This window comes from Podarcis liolepis (genome assembly GCF_965112155.1).
Source record: "Podarcis liolepis genome assembly, chromosome: 1".
NCBI classification, from domain to species: Eukaryota; Metazoa; Chordata; class Lepidosauria; order Squamata; family Lacertidae; genus Podarcis; species Podarcis liolepis.
Window position 1 is genome coordinate 44,181,131 of NC_139554.1, and position 23,019 is coordinate 44,204,149.

Genomic DNA, 23,019 nt, shown 5'->3' on the forward strand with positions numbered 1-23,019 from the left:
GTGAGTTATGATGCGGGAGGACAGAATAAAGGTCGAATCATGCCTGTGTATGTGTGTCCCACTTCTATGTCTATCATCTTTGTCTCACTACATGCCTTCAGATGTCCGACCTTGCTTGGTTAATGAGTTGGCAACCAAGCAGACAGAGTTGCCTGCCTTTTAAATAAGGGCAGGATAGCAATGTACTGCTGAAATGTGCTTCCCTCAATCATCCCTCTACCCCATGTTGTTTCTCACCCTTAGAATGCTTATAAAAGAAATATGCTTCTTTGTTGCCTGTTTGAATTATGTTTCCTAATGTATAGTTAAGTTCTTTGTTTAGGCAAGTATTTCTCAGACTTCTAATAACACTGGCACGCTGCTTTCTTAATTAAATTTGGAGGTAGACTTTTACACTTGCACTTCAGTTTAATTTTGGAGAGTATTTCCGTCCTCAGAGGAATCTACCGCGTGTTTCCTGCTTGTATCATGCTTGGGATCTGCCTCCTGATTGGAAAGAGGCAAGTCTGGAGCGATGGTTAGCAGCAGAAACGCGATGTGCAGCCTCTCATGATGGCAGGAAATAATCTGTATCTCTAAATACGGAATGGTTTGAATGATTCAATCACATATGATGCAGAGTTGTGGCAGAAATTCCTGTTACCATTGGAGGATTATTTGGAAGGAGGCTAGGTCAACAGCAGAGTGAATGGTGCAGTGAGCAGCCTCCCTTTGGGATGGCTGCTTTGGCTTCACAGGAACTTTAAAACTATGAAGCTAATTTCTCACAGTGCATGTTTTTAACAGCCAGAGAAAATGTGCCACTGAAATGCTCATTATATCTTTGGGGGAAGAGATATTCAGGTGCAGCTATAGAGAATGCCCTCTTCCTAGGTGCAGCAATGCAGGCCACAGCACCATGAAGACTGGCTCCCTTCAAAGGCTTAACAACTTCTCCTATGAGAGAAGTTGCTCTCTATTCATGTAAGTGCATAGTATAGAATGAACAGTCTTATGCAAGGATTTAAAGAATTATTGAGATGGGTGGGGGAGGCCAATGTATGAAATGGCTAGATTCTCTGCAGGGTTTCCCACCGTCTCAGGACACTGGGCAGGGCTGGAATGGTACTTGTGTCCTACTTAGCGCCTTTGTATTCTGTCTCTCCCCCCCCCCCAACAGAAGGCTCTTCAGTCAGCATTGAGCAATGCAAGCACGTTGTGTCTGAGCTCCAAGACAGTATGCGCAAGGCCATCCATCTATACCATATGGTAAGTCACACTTTCATTCCAGCTAGTCACTTGGATCTTAATACTTATATGTGATTATCTTAGACTAATTGGAAACATATGGTTAAGACTGCAAGCAAAGGTCCTCTAAATTTTCGTTCTGGAGCAGATACCTGTGTACTTACAAGCCCTTTGAGTAGTTTTGTGGATGACCATTCTGTGGCAAGGAATGCTTCCAGATGGGAGTTTATTGTAGAATAGTGTTTCTCATGCACATGGGTGTTTTTTGCAGTGGTTACACAACGTTGTTGCCAAAATGCCAGGCCCCGCCCCCAGCCCTTTATACATTTTAATCCATATTTTCATTTCTGTAGAAAATCTGATAAGTAAAAACAACCCATTGTACACCTGCAGAACCTTTGTCTTGCCAGGGTTTAAACTCAGCCCAAAACTTAAGTGAGATGCTGACCCAGCATGGCCATTCCCAGTTCAGATGTTACAGAGAGACAGAGCTTTCAATGGTTGGCTTTCAGTTGCTGAGTCTGCAAAAGCGTGATGATGATGATTGAATCTTACTGTTTTAAATTGATTTTGATTGGGGTTGCCAGACAAGAAGGTATTCTCATGCATGTATGAGAATCCCTATGAGGCACAAGACCTTTTGTACACTTCATACACAAATATATGATAATTCAGACTCACTTGGTGCACAGCATTAATTCAACATGGTAGGGCCTTCTCAGTAGTGGTTTCTCATTTGTGGAATGCCCTCTCGGGTGAGGTGTCTCTGCCTCCCTCATTTTTAACATTCAGGGGAAATATAAAATCATTTACCCAGGTGCTTGATGCCTGGAAGTTTCCTGGCAGCCCTGAAACTATCTGCTGGGAGGGCATGTGATTGCAGTTAAATATGTATTTAACATGTTTTGTTTTATCACACCTTTTATCACTTTGGTGTTTGCTGCCCAGGTAGGAAGTGTAGGATATAAATCTAATGGAGAAACGAGCAGACAACATGTTTAGTAATTTTCAGTGCTTGAGACGGATTGGAGAATGTACTTGAAAGGCTGAAAGTTTTGTGTTGATATTTTTAGTTTTTTGTGGGAGAGTAGGTGGAATGGGAAGAAGAAAAGGAGGGGCAATGGGTCAGGTGTGAGGAGTAGCTGATATGACTGTGGTCGCTGCTGCTTGAAGTGAGAAGTCCATGCATCTCCCAGGTACTTTCCCATACAAGAAAGAGGAAGGATTACAGAGATTGAAGTTAGGGAACCTCAAACTCTACACTGATGATCTCACAGCACTGGACTCTATTGTTTTCATTGCTACCAACCAGAAGCATTCAACACAGAACAGGCTGTGTTTCTAAAATAAAGAAAAAATATTGCTCACCTCCACCCCCACTTTTTTTGCAGGTGTCTGCTGACATGGAGTCTTCAGCCGATAAAAATGAGATTGCTGGTCTCTTGACTGATACCTTTTCTGTGATGAAAAAAGAACTAGACTCCCTGAAGGATGGGAAAGAACTTCAAAGGGAGAAAGAAGTGTTGGCGAAGCCACACGACTCAACTGTAATGCCAGTCAGTGAGGGAAGCGGTTCCACCTTATCCAGTCCTCGGCATTTTGGAGATGAGCAAACTCTTGCTTTGTTGGAACAATATTCAGAGCTGTTGCTGCAAGCTGTCGAACGACGTATGGATAAAAAACTGTAAAGAGAGGGGCACAAACATCTAATGAAGAAACTGACAGCAACACAGGGAAAACTAACATAGTGAAAACCTGGAATGACTGCTATTGTTGACTTTTATCCAATGGTGAAAATTTTTTTTTCTCAAGCAGTTCTGTTAAGAGGGGGTCATTTTATGGCTTCCAGAAATGTGCTGGTCACAGTACTAATCTTTCTGTGCCCTCTTCTTCTCTCTCTTTTCCTTTTCTTTTTTGGTGGTGTTAAGAAAAACTTATTGGAAACTTTATTCCAGCCAAAACACTTAAAACAAAAATTCCTACAGACTCAGTTGACTGTGGCTCAGCCTGAAATTGCTGACTTGGTGGGAAAATACTGAGATGGCACCAGTCACTCCTTCTGCAGGGCTGTCTCGATCTATGTACAGTGTTAAAATTTTATTTATTAATTTATTTTTGTGACTATTGCTCTAAACTTTTCACATGCGTTTTGTAGCTGTGACTGTTTCCATGTCTTTCCCACACGTTTTGTTGCAGTAAACATAACTATACTAGTAGATTGGCAGGCGGAATTTCTGAACTACTTTGTGCTGCAGCCTGCCTTGCTGAATTTTACTCATAGGTTTTTTCTTTTCTTTCCTATAAAAAAGACAGTCTTGTTCTCCCTGTTTTGCCTTCTGTTTTAAAGAGAAACCTATGCTATATACCTACACCTGCACTTGCTTCCAGAGGACAGCACACCCTTTGGACCAAGCTACGGAGATTTGTTACAAGACTGTTTGCAAACATGAATGCTTTTGCAAGAACTGTACAACATTTTATATAAAACTTGACCTCTACATTAAGGAGTTTTTTTAAATTGAAGAATTGTTAAATTCTATTTATAAAGTTATAATTAGAAGTGGTGTTCAACTGGTGTTGTATACTGGGCTCTTCAGATGATGTTTTTGGGCGGTGGGGGGGGGGAGAGACACAGGGTTGCTATAGCATTTATTAGATAAAAAGTTTTAGTTTAATTCTAGCATAAATTTAAAGAAATTTGTCAGTGAAGAGAGCCTGACACCCGTTTTAAGTACTGCTCAAGTGAAGCATGAGATGTACCTAGCATCCCAAGAGGGAGACCCATTTTATGTCTCCATTGCTAAAACCAGAAAACTACCAATTAAATGTGACTGGACAGAACATTTAGACAGTTGTGATGTAACTATTTTCATTTCTTTTGTGATTAAAAACAAAGCAGGTCAGTGGGGTGGGAATGAGACTGCATGGAGTTTTATTGTGTTCAATGAAAACTTGCCATAGTTTCCCAAACTCATTAGTCCACGGCTTTGACTCTCAGATTGCTTATCCTAGAAGGTTCTTCTTTCATTTACCGTGCTCTCAGATTAAAAATCCCTCCTCCTGTTTACTGAATTATCAAACCATATTCCCAGAGTACTAGTTGATAAAAGTATTTTAGAGATGGCTATCCTACCGAATTTTTTGAGCTATTCTCTCTGGTCAAAAAGCAGTTCTGCATCCACTATTGTCCATCTGATCATCTGACTAAATTGCTTTGGTGACCTGGGTCTTTTTCATCAGCTTTCCCCCTTGCACTTCTCATGTGGGATTTTTCATTCACTGCACTGTAGGACTGGGAACCTTGCAGCGTAGCTTATTTTCTGGGACTGGTTGGCTCTCATAATATATTATAGAGCAGCCCTCTTTTTGGCTGGCTGGACAGCCAACCATCCATAAATTAACTGCAAGATTAGGGACCTGGAATGTTGTTTGTGCTTTTTAGTATGTCCCTCCCAGAACTTCCTGGCAGTCTTGCTCTCTCATACACTTCTCTGAATGGTAGTTAAGATACATTCATCAGAACTGATATTCTGCTACTGTTTTCCGTCCATGAGTGAGCATGAAATAGAGCAATGTCTGTGGCAAAGGAATAGGATGGGTCACATGAAAGATACTCCTTGGACATCTATTAATTGAAAATTGAGATGGCTTTTTTGGTTTCTGAGTGTACATGCCAGGAAAGGTCTTAGGCAAAATAACTTTTATTTACCTGTTCACATTAGGCTGTGAAAAGTGTTCAATGCTCAGGAAATTTTCCTGTTCTGAGACACACATATACTCAGGGTAGAAGAGCCATACTTCCAACACAGACATCTTGTATGAGAAAGGGAGATATTGAAGTTCTTTGTGTTGATTTAACTTCCAAAGTTGTCAAATGCATTAGTGTGACAGCAGAATCAAGATGTTGATAGACAAATACCTCAATGCTTATTGATACAGTTACCCAGTAGGTGATTCCTCTGGGTTTCTCTTGGGAGAAAGGCAATATCAAACAAAGTTCAATGTTACTGTCAAAACGTTTCTGCAAAATAATTTTCTTCAAATTACTTGAGCACTGTCTGTATTCATGGATTAAGGTGGAAAATGGGTGTAGAAACGGACTAGTACTGTGGTCTTGAGTAAGTAGGTATGCAAGAATGTATGGGCAGGCCTGTAGTTTTTAATATTACATGGAATAGAATGGCCAAGATTTCTAGAAAAGTAGTAGTAGGGAAAGGAATCTTTTTGGTTCAAAGCTAAGAGTATGGTTCCTTTGAAATGGTGCTTTCACAGGAAAGAGGCAGAACATAGTTAAGTAGAACTGAGAATGAATTTTAGGTAAATTAAAAGATGAGAATTGTTAGGTGTTTCCTTTTTTAAAAAAAAGAAAGGAAGTAGTTTAATGGGCCCTTCATTTCCACCATTATATCCATGAATTGGGGAGGTTTTAGGAGTGACTATCCTCAGCCAGCCAGTTGTCTGAAACCATTTGGTGCGTGTTAGCTTCTTAGCTATCTTGTTTTCTGTCCCAAGGATTTGTTGCTGAGAAGAAACGGGAGGAAAGACTGTTTCCTCTTAAGGAAAACACTTTGATAGTTAAATGTCAGCCTGCTTTACTTTTAGTTTTGAACTGCATGTAAATTATTTGGCTTTATTATAGATGTTCTCTGGCCCTATTAGGAAACTTCAACAGATAATCTAAGGGTTGTGGAAACAGAAATGCATGTAGTATCTGAACCTGGCCCACTTCTACTGATTTTTAATGTTTGCATGCAAATTAATGTATTAAGGTAAATGGAGAAAGTATGTACCATGAACTCATCACTGATGCCATGCTGACATATTATATCCATGCTTTCTGAAATGTTTCTGTACAGTGTAATTTGCATTTTATTCTTTGTGTATGCTGTTTCCTTTTTTCAAGGAGAGTCCTTAGAAAAGAGAACAAATACCTGTACACTTGAATGGGACAAAATGGCCTCTCGTTGTTTCTACAGAAACACAGGAGACATTTGAAAGCCAAAATTGTGTTTACACCAGCTATTGGTATATGCAACTGGTGCTACAATATATGGCCATTTTGTTATTAACCCCTCTCCCCCTTTTTCATCCAATCCTTTTCAGTGACACCTCTAATAGTTGGGCCTGTTAGAAAGGATTAGCTTCCTCTTTTGCTCAACTGATCCGGAATACATTTCTTTCTGCATAAAGAGTTACTGTTATGGCCACTGTATGCATTGGAGCATTTTAAACAACGTTGTCACATATCAACACAGAAGTTAAGCCACTGGACCTCCAGTAGCATCCAGTATTTTTAATTTTTTTAAATAAATAAATCAGTTGGAGGGGTGAATAGCTGCCTTGTGGACCTTCAGGCAGGTACTGTTGTGACTAGATTGCTCTTTCTATAGATAATAACTAGAGTATCCAGAATCCTGTATTGTTTGTATATTATATTCTGGAGCTGGGCTGCTTACATATTGAGTTAATCTGCTGTAGATCACAGACTGTGATGCATGGAGCAGCAATTTAAGGAATAAGCCATGTCTACTCAGCATGTCTAAGTTAAGTCTAGGCACCAGATAAACATCCCTTTTACCTGTGTTATTTCAACACTCCCTTCCTATTCTCCGCTTGTTTAAAAGGAGATAACAACCCTGAAACTTTTTATTTATAAATGTGTGTTTTCTACCTTGGCTTTAAGAGGGGAAAAAATCTTTTAAAATGTCTTCTTTTTTAATTATTTGAAACAATTGTTTTATGTTTGTGGGGGTTTTGCACTGTGAGCCACCTTTCTGGGGCTATTTTTAATTCTGTATTCATTTGTACTCTGCGTCTTAAGTAGTTTCAATAAAAAAAGTGTGAACCTTTGTTACTAAGCTGTCTTCATGCTGTTGCTCAGTGCTATTGCCTTGATTCATTTTTATAGTTTATTAGGGTTTTCACATTCTTATAGCAAAACAGTTCTGTCCCTTCCTCCTCCTGGCCTTCCCTTCTCCCTTGCCCTTTGTAGTAATAGCATTGTCATTTCTTTTGACACATTGCATTGTTCAGATTCATGTTGCAGTGTTCAAGTAAGATCAATGCTGCATTCAGGATCCAGCTAAGCAAACACTGTGTTGGAGGAGTTTTTGCTAACATGGGGGGGGGGGTGTTTGCAGGGGGTGGGATCATGCTGGATTGGCCAGATTCTATATTTCCAAAACAAACCTTTCAGCATTCACTACCAACTAGTTTATAAGAGCCTTTAGAGCAAAAATTACTTGCCTTTCTATAGAACAAATGCTGAATCACAACCAGCTTCCATGGGCAGGAGTAGGCAGAGGCACAAATACCATTTTCTCCAGTTTTCGTTGCTTTGTTTACACAAATTCTAGTCACACAGTGGCCAGTAGTAATAGGTGCTCTATTATTTCACAAAAAATTGTTTCCATTAGCCTGCTCCTCCTTGATCAGTGATTGAAGATTGAGGATTGAGAGGGCTATTAGGTTATTTTAATTTTTATTAGGTATTTTGGTGTTTTATATCTTGATTTTATTCTGTGAACCACCCCGAGACCCCCGGGTATAGGGCAGTATATAAATTCAATAAATAATAATAATTGACTGGGTGTTTCAGCACCAAAATGTCCCAAGGTTCATGCCAAATTTGAAAATAACAAAACTTTGGCCTCAATCTTGACTGGCCAAGTTTGGACCACCACCCCACAAGAAACAACTAAATCTCCTCATGCATCAATGAAGTTTTTTGTTTTGTTATAGTAGAATTTAAATGAGAAAAGAGAGCCAGAACCGCCACTGACAGCAGCGAATTGACATAAACCCGAACCAGGAGAGCTTATTATCTTGACATGGCAGGCGGAGCTCTCCTCTCGCTCGCCCGTAGGGAGGCGGGCCTCGTTTCTCCCGCGCCCGGCGAGGCCAGCCGTCTTCTTGGGCAGCCGGAGAAGGGCGGAGCGCAAGCCGGACCCAAACGCGGCTCAGGCGGCCCGAGACGCAGCCGCTGCCGCTGAAGGAGCAGCTGCTCCCGCCATGGCGGAGAGCGAAGCGGAAGGGGAGGCGCTGCGGGCGGTGAGGCGCTGCCTGGAGGCTTTCCCGGCCGAGGCAAGGGGTGAGCCAGGCGGAAGGGAGGACCTTTGCATGGCCCTTCGCAGGGGAAGAGAACGGGGAGGGCGAAACGGGCGGGCGAGGTTAATCGCCCTCCTCGCGGGCAGCATTAATGTTGCTTCCCTGACAGGATTTCTATCTCGGAGTGCAATCGGGTTATCCGCTGCCGTTTAGGTGTTTGCCCGCAAAAGAAAAGAAAAAGGCGCGTTGATTTACCATACCTCGCAGAGGTTCAAACCGCACGGCTCCCTTCGAGGTGTCTGCATTTTCCTACCCCAGCTCTCAAAAGTGAAATATTCTGGACCCGAAAAAATGCACTCACTCGGACCCCCCCTTACTGTTTTAGGGATTGTGAGGAAAGCGGGAGCTTATCCGGGGCATCCCCTTCCCGTTGCAGGGGCAAGCCTTCAGTAGTCTGGAAAGGGCCATAAGTGGTCGAGCACATGTTTTGCACGTGTGTTAGAGCACATACAGGGCCGGATTTAGGTTTGATGAGACCCTAAGCTACTGAAGGTAATAGGGGCCCATGATAAGGATAATAACAAGAGATTAATAATACATTAAAACATTATACGTCCAGCTGTCCTTTGTCAACAACAAATTGTCGCTATTTTTGTGTGCTGAATATATGCTATATGGACCTAATTTATGGACCTAATAGGTATCTAAAGCCATTTGCACATAACAAAATATGTATTTTATCAAAGTAATTGTTGAACTGAAATACAATTAAGGAGAAGTATATTAATAGTGAAATAATTATTAAGCTCTAACTTAAAATGATTGAGGGTCCATTACTTACATCATAGGAGCCTACACAACACAAAACACTGTTGCTGTATGTAGGTTTTATTTTATTTGCTTTTTATCTTCTGTTTTGGAAATGTACATCCAGGGTTTTATTTTCCTTTTAATTTTTTGGGGGCCCCCCAAGAGAGTGGGGCCCTAAACTATAGCTTGTTTAACTTATACATAAATCCAGCACTGAGCACATATGTCAACTTGAAGTTCCTCTCCCAACCCCCAGCCCCTTGGATAATTTCAAATAACTAGCCACAGGTCCCTGCCGAATGCACACATGTCAGAATGTGGCTGGCTTTGGGGTAAGATGCCCTCAGTGGGGCTTTGTGGCTGAGCATGCTGCTATTGCTACTGCTTGCCTCTTCCTCAGATCTGCACAAGCCATCCAGAGAAAGGAGACTGCTAGGTATTCTTGCTCCTTCCACTTCTTCCTCAAACAGCAGGCATCGGAGATTTGCAGTAGGTCCCCTACTGGGGCACGGACCTCAGCAAGCGCCCAGTGATGCCAGTATTTGATGCCGGCCTTGTGTGCACAGTACATTAAACCACAGGATATGTTGTGTGTATCCGTATGGAATTTGTATATTGTGTATCATGTGCAGCAGCCTTTAAGTTTGTGGCTAAGCATGTCCACGGATTCTTGTATCTGTTCTTTGAATGTCTGTACCAATATTTTAAGTAAGTCCTAGATGCCAGGTTCCTAATTGTTGTATATATCATATAAACACATGCTACCTCTAATTGCCAAAACAAATAAACTGAAACTAAGCTGAACAGGTATCTGCATGGACATAATCAACAAACCTTGCCCAACCCAACATTTTGAAAAGTGAAGCTTGTTGAGAAAGTCTCATTTTTGTGACTTAAAATAAGCTGCAGGCTAAGAGAACTTAAGAGCCCAGGACCTTCGCTCCAAGCAAATAATAAGTTCTAACCAAGAACTTAATGTTATTATTGTTGTTGTTATTGTTTTCGGCTTATGACTCATGGTTTGTTTGTAGGAAACAAAACCATGAGCCTGGATTCAGATGTAATTCTTAAGCCAAACCCATGGCTTAGCTGTCAACAGCACGGCAACAACAGGAGTAGGGGAGGAGTGAAGTGTCCACAATTTTAGCCCTGTGCATCAGCTTGTTGTGCATTCACCTTTAAACCATAGTTAAGATTAACTGTGACATGTGAATGAGGCCAGTCCTTGAAATGGTAACACGATCATTCACGGAAGCGTTTTTTCTTTTGCCTGAACAGAGTTGAGTTTCACAGATTCTGTGCCATATCTTGATAGCCTTCCATCCCCCTTGGAGTTCTATCGGGAATGGGTTTGCCCAAACAAGCCATGTATAATTCGGAATGCAGTCAACCATTGGCCAGCTCTGAAGAAGTGGACATTAGCTTACCTGAGGTAGGAATCTGTCTGGCAGGCCCTAGCTTCAAATATAAAGTACACAACGTGGAAATACTGGAAATAAATTTATTGATGATGTTTCTTAATAAGAGAGTTGCCAGCAAAAACAAATCCCTCCATGAAGTCATCAGCTTCACAGGGGAAAATTTCGTCAGAACTGTTGTGGCTATTTTACTATTTATGTTTTTTATTTATTTATTGAATTAGTATCCTAGTCTTCCTCTTGAAGGAGCTTGGGGAGGCTGTTGTACCTGAGGGAACTGGGACCAGGGGTGGGAAAGTATTTCCAATTCCTGGGCACCAATATTAAGTCATTAGATACCAGGAAGACCAATAAAAGGCAAAGAAAAAAAGAAAATAATTCAAAATCTACAGCTGGACACTTGTGTTCATTAGGACCAACCAAAATATCACAAAATAGTGAGCAAGCTTTCAAGTTCTACGTAGCTCTTCGTTAGACTTGATGTTACACAAAGCAAGGGGTTTGAATGCGGGATGTGAGGGGCAAAAAATTAAAGTCCAAAAATTAGGCTGCATGTTGTAGCCATGAGGTCTGCATGTAGATTGCAATTTATTGCATAGTGGTAAACGTCTGATGTATTTTGGTGCAGGGAAATAATGAACTCCAAGCTGGTGAGTGTGGCAGTAACTCCAAATGGTTATGCTGATGCAGTTTATCAGGACTGGTTTGTTATGCCAGAGGAACGACACATGCCTTTCAGTGCTTTCTTGGACATTGTAGAGAAAAAAGTAACTTCTCCAGGGGTGTTCTATGTGCAAAAGCAGTGCTCGAACTTAACTGAAGAATTCCCTGAACTTATGGGAGATGTGGAGCCTGACATACCATGGATGAGTGAGGCCGTTGGTAAATATCAAAAGCTTAATTTTATCTATGTGTTGCACAGTCCATTTAAATGCAGTGCTTACAACTGATCCAGCAGTTTCAAGTTACGCACTTTTCTGCTGTTATTGGCTGCCTGCCCACCCGAAAAGAAGATGAATGCTGCAGCAAAAATTCACATTCTTGCTTGAAATACTCTGAAACATTGCATAATTCATGAATTTGTAGAGAGAGATGAATTGATGGCTTTGTAATTGTGCATGCAATTTCCATTCAAATGCTAAGCTGTACAAATTGTGATGTACAGTACTTGTAGATTAATAGACTTGGAGGTCTCTGATCATTGTCATTATAAACTTGTTCTTTATTGTGTAGGTGGGCCTTTAGTAGCCTGTCCTCCCATGTTTCTTAATAAAGGATGATAATAAACTGATCTAGCTGAAAGGTCTTAATCTGGGGATCTTTCAGCACAAGACAACAGAAATTATTTTTCTCAGATTTATTACTTCTTTCTTTTTCATATAGGAAAGAAGCCTGACGCTGTTAATTTCTGGCTGGGAGAATCTGCTGCAGTGACATCTTGTATGTACCATGAAATAAATGTATTATTATTATTATTATTGGCTTTGAGGATGGGCAAAGATATTCCTTTAGAAAACTTGTATGTGTCTTCTGAACTTCTAGCTATACTGAAGTTGGCTTTCCTTGAAGTTAGTGTAGACTGAGGTCTAGGGCTTTTGCACTCTATAATCACTGCCTATCACATGTTTCCTCCCCACGTGGAGCTTCATACCACTAGCTTCAGTGCCAATCTGTCAATTTGAGAGATTTTAAGCAGAGTTTGGAAAATCGAATGCCTAAAATTTGGTGCTTGGTGTGTAGAGAAAAGCAATCGCACCTAGTGCTGGTATAAATGCAGATTCTTACAGCTTTCATACTGCTGTGAGTATTTTTAGCACTGACTATATTAAGGATAAAGAAACTATCCTTCTTTTCCCCCAACCTTTCATATCCCCCCTCCAATCTTAGTACATAAAGACCATTATGAAAACTTGTACTGTGTGATCTCTGGAGAGAAACATTTTCTGCTGCATCCGCCAAGTGATCGTCCCTTCATCCCATATGGTACGTATTCTGAGAAGCAGAGGGTGGTGAAGTAAGATGCATACTATTGTTATTTTGAGAGAAATTAGAATTAGGAGGATGAATTTAGGCAACATTTTAATATGCAGCAGGGGGTCAGATTTCCTTTATAACTGGAGAGGACTGCATCCCCTTCCAGCAGCTCATGACAGTGGGTGGAGGATGGGGGTCAGAAACATAAGTGGGCAGAGCAATGAATATAAATTTTCACTTTGTCCAGTAGGCTAGTTTCTTCACACACCAATCTCTATCCACTATCCGGGCAAGCAAGAGGCATTATCAGAGTTCATTCCAGCCAGGAAAAAAGCTGGGTGTGAAGCAAGACCAGTAAAAGAAGTGGCCTGAGGAGAGTTTGACTGTGGCCTAAAGAGAGTCCCAATGGCCGGATAGAGAGCTCTGAGGGCCACATTTGGTCCCTGGGCCTGAGGATTCCAGGCCTTTGCCCCTTTCTTGAAAAGCAGCTGAGGTGGGGGTAACAATTTAAATCATTGTCATCCAGGATGAAGTGATTCTAATGTTTTGCACTCAGGTTAGTTCACCGTTTAAACCCCCTGCCCATGACGTTGCTACTAACCATGGGAGGATTTTTTTTTTAATGCTTGTTTAATTTTTCTACATTGTGGCTAGTAGCAGCAACAAATATGTGGGTATTTTTTAGGAAAGTAAAAACATAGGGCGGTCCAGTCATGTTAACATCTGGATTGTCTTCAGGTTTTATAAAAGATACCATGCTCAAAGCCAGTTCCCAGCAAGTGCCTGGCTAAACTAAATTCTACCCCTATAATTTTAGTCTGTTTTTCATGCTTAACATTGACATTCTCTTTGCCTCTGTCCTATGCCCTCTTCCAACAGTTTTCATGCTTCACATTTCAGAATTGTATCCATCAGCAACCTACCACATAGCAGAAAACGGGTCATTTGAAGTTGTGGATGACAAAGCTGCAGAGAAGGTAATGGTTTTTGTGTTAAGTACTGTCTGAGGGCAGCTGCTAAGAGGGAATGAAGGAATGAAGTGTTGAGGCCTGTTTTGTTTTTTGGGTCGGGCTTCTTCACAGCACACCTCTATTTGATTTTTTTGAATATTTATTTACCCCCTTTATTAAATCTGGTTAAAAAGGGTAAGAATGCTGTTGGCAAATATGGGTAGACACTCATGTTCAAATAATTGTTTATTGTATTTTTCTATTTTTCATATGCATCCCTTGTCAAAAGGCCCACAGGGTGGTTTACAGCACAGCAAAGAATACACAATATATAAAAATATATAACATAATATCCATGCAATACAAAACATTAAATGTTATATAAACAGAATTCATAACAATAAGCAATATATAGCAATCTTGTTGGCAATCATCTGTCTTGATAGACAATGGAGTGCTCCTCCAGGGGTGAAGTCAAACTGCTGTGTTTGCAGCATCAAAGTGACCTCCCCAAGGCACAAGCCTGGGCAGTGTGTATGGAGGTCCTGGGCTGCCCAGACAACAAGACCATGATGTGGTCCAAAGGAAAGCAGAACAATACGTTTCGCACCAGCTTGGCTGCAAGAATTGCTGGGAGGAGATGTACAAGGCACCATCCAACCATCTTAGGGACTCCACTCTAGATTTGTGTAGGGATTACTCCTTAGTCTTTTCTTCTAAGCAGAGGCTTAGGATCAGGGTTTTCCTTTTCCTAGATGGGCTAGGTTGACGAACCTGGGAAGATCACAGGGTTTATTATCATAGGGGAGGTGGTTTTAATGCATAGTGAATGCGTGTGTCAATAGTCGGCCAAAATTTCCTCTCCCAAATAAAAAGAGGAAAAAGTAATTTAAACATATGTAGTACATATGCAAATCTAGGTTTGTCATATTTCAAACAGTGAAAATCTGGACAGAGCCCCCCCTTTTCTTTTTGAGTCAAAAAATATTATGTTTCTGAATTTTTAAAACTGAAAATCAGCAAAAACTGCACTGTCTACATGGGCTGCCATATGTCCAGATTTTCCTGGACATTTGAGGGATTCCTGCCTGGACGCTGCTGCCAACTGCAGTATTCCAGATATGTCCGGGAAATTCCGGATGTATGGCAACCCTAGCAAATCCATTTTTACGTGCCAGTATTCCTGTCACTAACCCCCCCCACCCCCCCAATCTTTAGATTTTGCTTTAGGCAACAGATGGGTGCTCTCCAGGGAGATGGAAAAAAATGGAATGTTGGGTTACCTAATAGTTAGAAGGGAATACACTGCTAGATGTTTTTCAAGATTTTGTTACCAAATAAGGAAATTTCTGAAGTAATACAGCAATTTCTCTTGTTAAATAGAGCATTTCTTTTGTTCCATAACCTTTCATAGGTGCCCTGGATTCCATTGGATCCTTTAAATCCAGATCTAGAACGATTTCCAGAATATGCCCAGGCAAAGCCTTTGCGGTGCACTGTGAAGTCTGGAGAGATGTTGTATCTTCCTTCTCTCTGGTTCCATCATGTTCAGCAGTCACATGGCTGCATAGCAGGTGAGAGGAGTGTGGCATGCACAAGCACACCAAATTTCACATGTCATGCTTCTTCTTCAAGATAGGTTTTGTGGTTCCCTCAGTCTACTATCAGTTGGATTTATTTATCCCATTTCCAGCCAGAATTAGCTATCTTTACATATAGGCTTGGATCTGGAGATCTTGTGGGCAAAATTCTGCTTAGAGGACACTTCTGCTAGTGGAAGGGTGGGGGAGGTGTTGAGCGGGAGATGATGCAGGAAGGTGCAAGGGGAAAGGAGAGTCAGCCAAAATTGCCTCCCATCAGAAAGACCTCCCATCTGGATCAAATAATAATAATAATAATAATAATAATAATAATAATAATAATAATTTATTATTTGTACCCCGCCCATCTGGCTGGGTTTCCCCAGCCATTCTGGGCGGCTTCTACAGAAACCAAAAAACACTAAAGTATCATACATTAAAAGCTTCCCTGAATAGGGCCGCCTTAAGATGTCTTCTGAATGTCAGGTAGTTGTCCATCACCTTGACATCCGATGGGAGGGCATTCCACAGGGTGGGTGCCACCACCGAAAAGGCCCTCTGCCTGGTTCCCTGTAGCTTCGCTTCTCGCAATGAGGGAACCACCAGAAGGCCCTCGGCGCTGGACCTCAGTGTCCGGGCAGAACGATGGGGGTGGAGACGCTCCTTCAGGTATACTGGGCTGAAGCCGTTTAGGGCTTTAAAGGTCAACACCAGCACTTTGAATTGTGCTCGGAAACGTACTGGGAGCCAATGTAGGTCTTTCAAGACCGGTGTTATGTGGTCTCGGCGACCGCCCCCAGTCACCAGTCTAGCTGCCGCATTCTGGATTAGCTGTAGTTTCCGAGTCACCTTCAAAGGTAGCCCCACGTAGAGCGCATCTGTAAATGGAATGAGTTTTTGCATTTGTGGAACGGCAAATCGGGAAGCTGTAGTGTTTGATTAGATGAAACTTAAAGAGTGTCAAGATAATTTGGGACCTCAGTTGGAAAATTCAAATCTCTCCCTCCTTTTTCTTTTTACTAATCAACATGGGCCACAATTCAACAACTTTTGTGTGAACTCAGGTAGAAGTTGCACAAGGGCATATTCATTTCAAATGGGGCTTGTGCAGATTCTGTACTGTGGATCAAATATGTGCCTTTGTTTTACTTTCTGTTTCCTTACAAAATGTCCAAAATTGTTACTATAAAAAGCATCAGCACCACCTTGTGGTGTTGAGCTGAGAAGAGCATCCCGGCAATAATTAATTGTACTAATAGGGCCAGTTGTTGATGTAGAAAAAAAAAGATTATTATCCTGCTTTTTAATTTATTAACAGAGCCATTACATAAATTTGCACTTCACCAAAACCTCCATAGGTATATTTTTTAGGATACTGAATAAATAAAATCAAAGTGACTGTTAAATGTGTTCTGTCTTACCCTGATCAACTGAAGGTAACTGTCACTAATTAATAGACCAGGACTACTAAACAAAATTCAAATACATGAGAATAAAGTGGATTACTTATTCATTTATTACTATAAAGGGGTTTTAAATGCAAAAGCATTTAAAGTGTCTGTTATATAAACCTGACATGTTAGGTCAGAGGCTTTTAAAATGTCCTATCCTTTGCGGATTTTTACACATTAATCTGCTTATTAACAACTCCTGCACATTTACAAAAGATTTCAGGATACATTGTAGGTCATATACTCAGTTCATTTGAGGTAGCCAACACTCCATCTTGGCTCCAGGACAACCAGGAATGCAATTGAACACCGATGTGGAAGGTCATCAGATGGTAAACTGAGGCTAAAATAATAGCCCAAGGCCACCCAGCAACAGCATAGCTGCTCAGTGATTTGAATCCATGTCTACTACCAAGCCCCTTGGATGTCTTAAAATCTTCTCGGTTGTATTCTGTAGACCTATTGAAATGAATAAACCTAAGTCATGTCCATTAACTTCAATGGGCCTACTGTGAGTAGGACTAATCCTGAATAACACCCTTTATGAGGATAAATTTCTATGTTATACAGTGGTACCTCGGGATACGTACTTAATTCATTCTGGAGGTCTGTTCTTAACCTGAAACTGTTCTTAACCTGAAGCACCCCCTTATCTAATGGGGCCTCCTGCTGCTGCTGCACCGCCGGAGAACAATTTCTGTTCTCATCCTGAAGAAAAGTTCTTAACCCGAGGTACTATTTCTGGGTTAGTGGAGTCTGTAACCTGAAGCATCTGTAACCTGAAGCGTATGTAACTCGAGGTACCACTGTACTAGCAGTGCAGTAGCCATTGAGGTGCTTTCAGCCATGTCAGAAAAATTCCCGTTTTTCAGCTGGTCACAATAACATAGTTAAAATTGGCTGAATAGTTTCATGTTCCAATGGCTATCATATTGCTACTGTGTAGTGTATTAATCAGGTCTGAAATTCTATTTCTTATTGAGATTGGGGCAAACAATGGAAAGATTTGTAGCTTTTGTGTTGAGCTGAAAACTATCAAAATGAGTTTTTCCAAAGACAGATGATAAGTTATGTCATTTTCTTTTTTCTCCCCCTCAGTGAATTATTGGTATGACATGGAATATGATCTAAAATACTCATATTATCAGCTGCTGGATTCTCTCACAAAAGCTGTAGCACGGAAATCTTAGGGTCTTGGATCAGCTAACCTACTGATGTGGAACTACGGCTGGAATGTGAACTATTTAATTATGGCCTATTAAATCAAAACAAAAGGCAACTGTTTTGCTGCTGACAATTGTTTTGCTGTCACTGAAGCTTAACATCATGTGGATGTTCATGGCATTGTGGACAAAATGGCACCTTATATGGTGGTTTACCTTAAGTAACCGTTGAGATCAAGCACATGAGATGAATATTACCTGCACGGATGAAGCACATTTTCTGGATCTGTTTCAGTCAGGCTTCATGATGATGTAGTTGCTCTGGTGGAAAGTCCATTTCTGGAGATTGACAGGCCCCTAATTTGTCCTCAGTACATTAGATCATCTGTATGAATATTCTGGAGGAATATTACAGGGAACCAGGCAGAGGGCCTTCTTGGTAGTGGCGCCTACCCTATGGAACACCCTCCCATCAGATGTCAAGCAGAAAAGTAACTATACAACCTTTAGAAGACATCTGAAGGCAGCCCTGTATAGGGAAGTTTTTGATGTTTTATTATGTTTCTGTATATGCTGTATGGGCAGGGTACAAATAAAATCATTATTATTATTAGTGGGCTGGATGGGGATTAATAACCTGAAGTTGAATCAATACAAGAGCGAAATTATGATAGCAGGCTGCTATTGAATAAAGGCCTTTTTTTGCCTGTTAAGGATGTGGTCAACTCCTGTGGTCACAAGTGTTTGCAGCAGCCACCAGGAGTGCTTTTATCATCTCATCACTTACATAACCAAGATTCTGTTGGCTATACTCTTTCCCGGAAATAAATACTGGTGACCTCATGGATTGACGACTGCCATGTTTTCAGTGTAAAACTGTCCTTTACAACGGTTTGAAAGCTTCAACTAAAATAGAATGCAGCTGGAAGGGACCCTGAGGGCCATCTAGTCCAACCCCCTGCAGGAATCTTAACTAAAGCATCCATGACAGATGGCCATCCAACCTCTGCTTCAAAACCTCCAAGGGAAGGAGAGTCCACCACCTTCTGAAGTCTGCTCCACTGTTGAATAGCTCTTACCACCAGGAAATACTTCCTGATGTTTAGTCCTGGTAACTTGAAGTGAGCGAAGGATGTGAAAAGCAAACCTTAGCTTTAATCAACAAGGCATATAAAGCTTTGGGCTAAGGAATCGCCTATTTGACCAAATTCTGTGGGTTAAACCACTGAGCCTAGGACTTGCCGATCAGAAGGTCGGCGGTTCGAATCCTCACAATGGGGTGAGCTCCCATTACTCGGTCCCAGCTCCTGCCAACCTAGCAGTTCGGAAGCACGTCAAAGTGCGAGTAGATAAATAGGTACTACTCCGGTGGGAAGGTAAACGGCGTTTCCGTCCGCTGCTCTGGTTCGCCAGAAGTGGCTTAGTCATGCTGGCCACATGACCTGGAAGCTCCCTCAGCCAATAAAGCAAGATGAGCGCCGCAACCCCAGAGTCGACCACGACTGGACCTCATGGTCAGGGGTCCCTTTATCTTTATCTGACAGCTGCAGAGCTCACTATTGTGTCCATTGAAGTCAAGAAGACCAATTATTACGTTACAATTCGTAAGGGCAAGCAGGTTCAAGCACCTCACGAGCAAACAAGGGCTAATCCCTTGCCAAACTCGTTTTCTTTCACATGGAGCTGGCAGGCAGTATCGCTTCTCAGGAGACGGGCAGCTCCCTCTCAAAGTATGTCCCCACCAGCGAGTTAGGAAATACATTTCCCAGAAGCCCTAGCGACACCGCTTCCTTTTGTGGGCACCTTGCAAAGACCCGCTTGACTTTAGCCTGGGAGCAAAAGTTACCGGGAGCGCGTGTTTTTCCTTTTTCTAAAAGCATTGCTCGAAGGACAACTGCCGGCGCGTTGGGGAAGAGGCTGCTCCCTCCGGCAAGGCAGACCCGATGGCGGCGGCGGCGGCGAGGATCCTGGTCTTGCCCTCTCCCCGCTGCCTGTGGGACGAGCCGGTCCAAGTGAAAGTCGAGGGTCTGGGGCCGCTGCAGGAGGTGACGCTGCGAGCATCCTTGGTGGACGAGACTGGCGAGCTTTTCCAGTCGCTCGCCTACTACCGGGCGGGCAGCAGCGGCGAGCTGGACCTCAGCCGCTCGGCGTCGCTGGGCGGCAGCTACTCCGGCGTGGAGCCCATGGGGTTGCTGTGGTCGCTGGCATCCCAGATGCCCTTCAAGCGCCTGGCCAAGAGGGACGTCCTCAGCCCTTTCCGCGTCACCTACGAGGTGCTGGACGGGCGCGGAGTCTCCGGGCGGCTCCTCGGCGAGTGCTGCAGCGAGAGGAGCTTTCTGGCCGACGGGGTGGAGAGGATCCCGGTGCGAGAAGGCAGGCTCCGAGCCACGCTCTTCGTGCCACCCGGTGAGCTTCATTCATCCCCCCCCCCCCCGAGGGTCACGAGGTTGCCACGCTCCTCGGATGAGCATTGAATGGCTCACCTCGGAAGCGCGGGCACTTCCCTTCATGCCCATACATAATCGACGGAGAGAGCCTCGACCAGCTTCGGGAGTTCATAGGATGGTTGTGTTGGATCCCAAGGGTCATGCACTAATCTTGCCCACAGCCACCTCTGGGTGGGCTCGAACCAACAACCTTCTGGTTAACAGATACACTAACCCACTGTGCCACCCTATCTTGAGGCTTTTTGGACTTAGAATCATAGAATCATAGAGTTGGAAGAGACCACAAGGGCCATCGAGTCCAACCCCCTGCCAAGCAGGAAACTTCTTCCCCAGATGTGAGGATGGTGGGGAGGGAGACTGCCAAGTTCCACAGGTTCCTAACCTCTGCTCTACCCAATAGATTTATTAAATTTTATTTGGGCATTTGTAGCCCACTGCTCTATGATAAGTTCAATGCAGCTTATAAAGAAGAACTCACAGCAGAAAAATAAAATAGAGCTGAACACACCAATAGTGCCATAAACACATCACCATGAAAACTGCATCGCTGTCAACAGCAGCAGTCTAAAAGCCTCCATTAAAAAGTTATGGCAAGAATAATTGCTCCCACCAATGACACTAATAATGGCAGTGGGACAGTGAGGAGAGCAGATCCCTTGGGAAGAGGAGATTCTTGAGTTGCACAATACCATACTCTGATCATAAGCCCATTTTTTATGAGTAAATTCCTTTTCTAGGCCCTGGACCGTTCCCAGGACTCATTGATTTGTATGGAGGTGGAGGAGGTCTTGTGGAATACAGAGCCAGTCTTCTGGCAAGCCGAGGTTTTGCTACGCTGGCTGTTGCTTACATGCACTTTGAGGATTTGCCAACTTTCCCAGATTTCTTTGAAGTGGACTATTTTGGTGAGGCTGTAGAGTTCTTGCGGAAACAGCAGCAGGTAAGAGGCTTGCTAGAATCACAGTTCTTTGGTGTTGTGTGCTGCCTGTTTTATTTAATTTAATGCATTTATGCCAAAAGGCTCCCAGAGAGGCTTAAAAGAGATCAAGTACTAAGAGGGCTCCGTGCCCTCAAGTTCACCATTTAAAAAGACAAGACACATGAGGAAATGGGAGCAGGAAGGAAGAGGTGAAATCCAGCTCAAGCACAAGTTCTCACAAGTTATAATTCTTACGACATACTTATTTATTTCAACACTTAATATACTGTCTTCAGTAGATGCCTGCAGTTATATGCCCCTTTCAGTTTCCAATTCTCTTAAGAGCAGGGGGAGTCCTTTTTTCTTCATTGCCGCGTAGCGCTAAATCCTTCTAACCAGTAGGCTTTTTAAAAGGGCGATAAAACTGACAAACATGGAGCTGACGGAAGTCCTTATCCAACTGTTGTTTCAGGTGAGAGCTACAGCCATTGGAGTCCTAGGACTTTCCAAAGGAGCAGATCTTGCCCTTGCTCTAGCTACGTTTTGGCCAGGTATCAGAGCAGCAGTCAGCATTTCTGGCTCAGGTGTTAATGCTTTTACCCCCCTGCGAGTGAAGGGGCTCACTATTCCTCCCTTTCCATGGGACCCGAACAAGATTAAGGACACCGGTGATCCCGGAGTTGTGGATTACTCAGAAATCATGGCCGATCCCAAAGACCCAGCTACCTGGCACTGCCGCATCCCTGTGGAGACGTCCTCAGCCAACTTCCTTTTTCTGTCAGGGCAGGATGACAGAAACTGGCCAAGTGAGTCGTTTTGTCGAGAAGCCGTTGGACACCTCAGGCGGAGTGGGCGCCGTGTGGAGTTCTATTGCTACCCCGGGGCAGGGCACCTCTTGGAGCCCCCCTATCTGCCCCTGTGCTATTCCTCATTTCACAGGCCACTGGGATTTCCCATGGTCTGGGGAGGAAAATGGAGAGAACATGCAAAAGCACAGGAAGATGCCTGGCAGAGGATACTGGCTTTTTTCAGACAGCACCTGCTGGATTCCGTTAAAAGTAATCTGTAGATTGTGGTTTTGTACATGTGTGAAGGAGCTGGCTCTTAATGTGCACATCCCACTTGAGATGTCGAGAACAGGTGCGACGCCTACTTGTTCAGCCACGACCAGGTACGCTAGTAATGCACAACAGACCTCAGCCAAGGGAATTGGTGAAAGCACATTTCCCTCAATGGCTCTTCCAGAAACTGACTGTGGCAGTTATATGCCCCTTTCAGTTTCTGATTCTCTTAAGAGCAGGGGCAGTGCTTTTTTCTTCATTACCACGTAGCGATACTATGAGCACTTTGTCAGGATATGTGTAATGAGTGTGATCTATTCAGCTTCATCTTAGAACTCAGATTTGAAATAACTTGTCATTTTGCAGCCAAACAAAGGCATGACAAGTTTACCAGCGCACTAGTGCCCTGGTCATGTGGCAGAGAAAGGTCATGCCTAGCACACCTGCAGGGGTGTATCCTCCATTCACCTGGCCGCTTCATTTCCTTCTGTCTCATGCCATCAAAAAGGTCTTTGAAATAAATCAATCTCTTTACTCATATCAAGCCAGACCTTCTTGTGAACCCTACCACTTAGCAAAATTTTGAGAATCATTTTAGGAGAAAAGTGAACAACACCGATAAACGGAGAAGTCATCAAACTATGGTACAAATTACCAACAATAAACATGATTTCCTCTTGTTTCAGTGTAGTCGTTTGTTTTAGAAATAAACTACACTGCCGAGACTATTTATAAAACTAACAGAAGGCTGGTGTGGTGTAATGGCTGGTTTGGGATTATGGACTTCATGGCGCCCTGTTTTAGCCACTGCTACATCTGGAGAATAATATCCCTCTTAACTTTAAGTGAAATCCTATGCATGTCAACTCAGATGTAAGTCTTGGAGGAGGAGTCCAAGAACCTGCACTCCTCCAGATGTTGCTGAACTTCAGCCAGGAGTAATGGGAGCAGGATTGTAATACCTGGAGACCA

At 42.8% G+C, this 23,019-nt stretch overlaps 3 protein-coding genes across 17 annotated transcripts in view; all 3 read left to right on the forward strand.

The window, feature by feature from the left end:
- Window positions 1–7,085, forward strand: part of MAPKBP1 (mitogen-activated protein kinase binding protein 1) — a 129,044-nt gene extending 121,959 nt beyond the window's left edge. For all 11 annotated transcript variants that reach the window (XM_083505837.1, XM_083505847.1, XM_083505841.1 and 8 more), the window contains 2 exons: window positions 1,160–1,248; window positions 2,619–7,085. In XM_083505837.1, the coding sequence (XP_083361963.1) occupies window positions 1,160–1,248; window positions 2,619–2,915 (386 nt within the window). In that variant the 3' untranslated portion in view covers window positions 2,916–7,085. The remainder of the gene's footprint in view (window positions 1–1,159; window positions 1,249–2,618) is intronic.
- A 524-nt stretch (window positions 7,086–7,609) lies between these two features.
- Window positions 7,610–18,467, forward strand: JMJD7 (jumonji domain containing 7). Of its 5 annotated transcripts, none has more exons than XM_083509651.1 (8): window positions 7,610–8,317; window positions 10,363–10,516; window positions 11,131–11,384; window positions 11,886–11,942; window positions 12,390–12,485; window positions 13,377–13,453; window positions 14,841–15,000; window positions 17,556–18,467. In XM_083509651.1, exons 1-8 carry the CDS (start codon window positions 8,239–8,241, stop codon window positions 17,645–17,647), a joined length of 969 nt encoding a protein of 322 aa, XP_083365777.1. In that variant the 5' UTR covers window positions 7,610–8,238; the 3' UTR covers window positions 17,648–18,467. The 5 variants fall into 5 exon arrangements, with proteins under 5 accessions (XP_083365777.1, XP_083365778.1, XP_083365776.1 ...); XM_083509650.1 differs by having other exon boundaries at window positions 7,717–8,317; window positions 13,356–13,453; XM_083509653.1 differs by lacking the exon at window positions 7,610–8,317 and adding an exon at window positions 8,841–8,974 and having other exon boundaries at window positions 13,356–13,453.
- Window positions 18,468–19,061: 594 nt separating this feature from the next.
- Window positions 19,062–22,630, forward strand: LOC310709533 (acyl-coenzyme A thioesterase 1-like). Its single transcript, XM_083509343.1, has 3 exons — window positions 19,062–20,026; window positions 20,805–21,007; window positions 21,459–22,630. The coding sequence occupies exons 1-3, from the start codon at window positions 19,564–19,566 to the stop codon at window positions 22,053–22,055; spliced, it is 1,263 nt and encodes a 420-aa protein (XP_083365469.1). The 5' UTR covers window positions 19,062–19,563; the 3' UTR covers window positions 22,056–22,630.
- The last annotated feature ends 389 nt before the right edge of the window (window positions 22,631–23,019 follow it).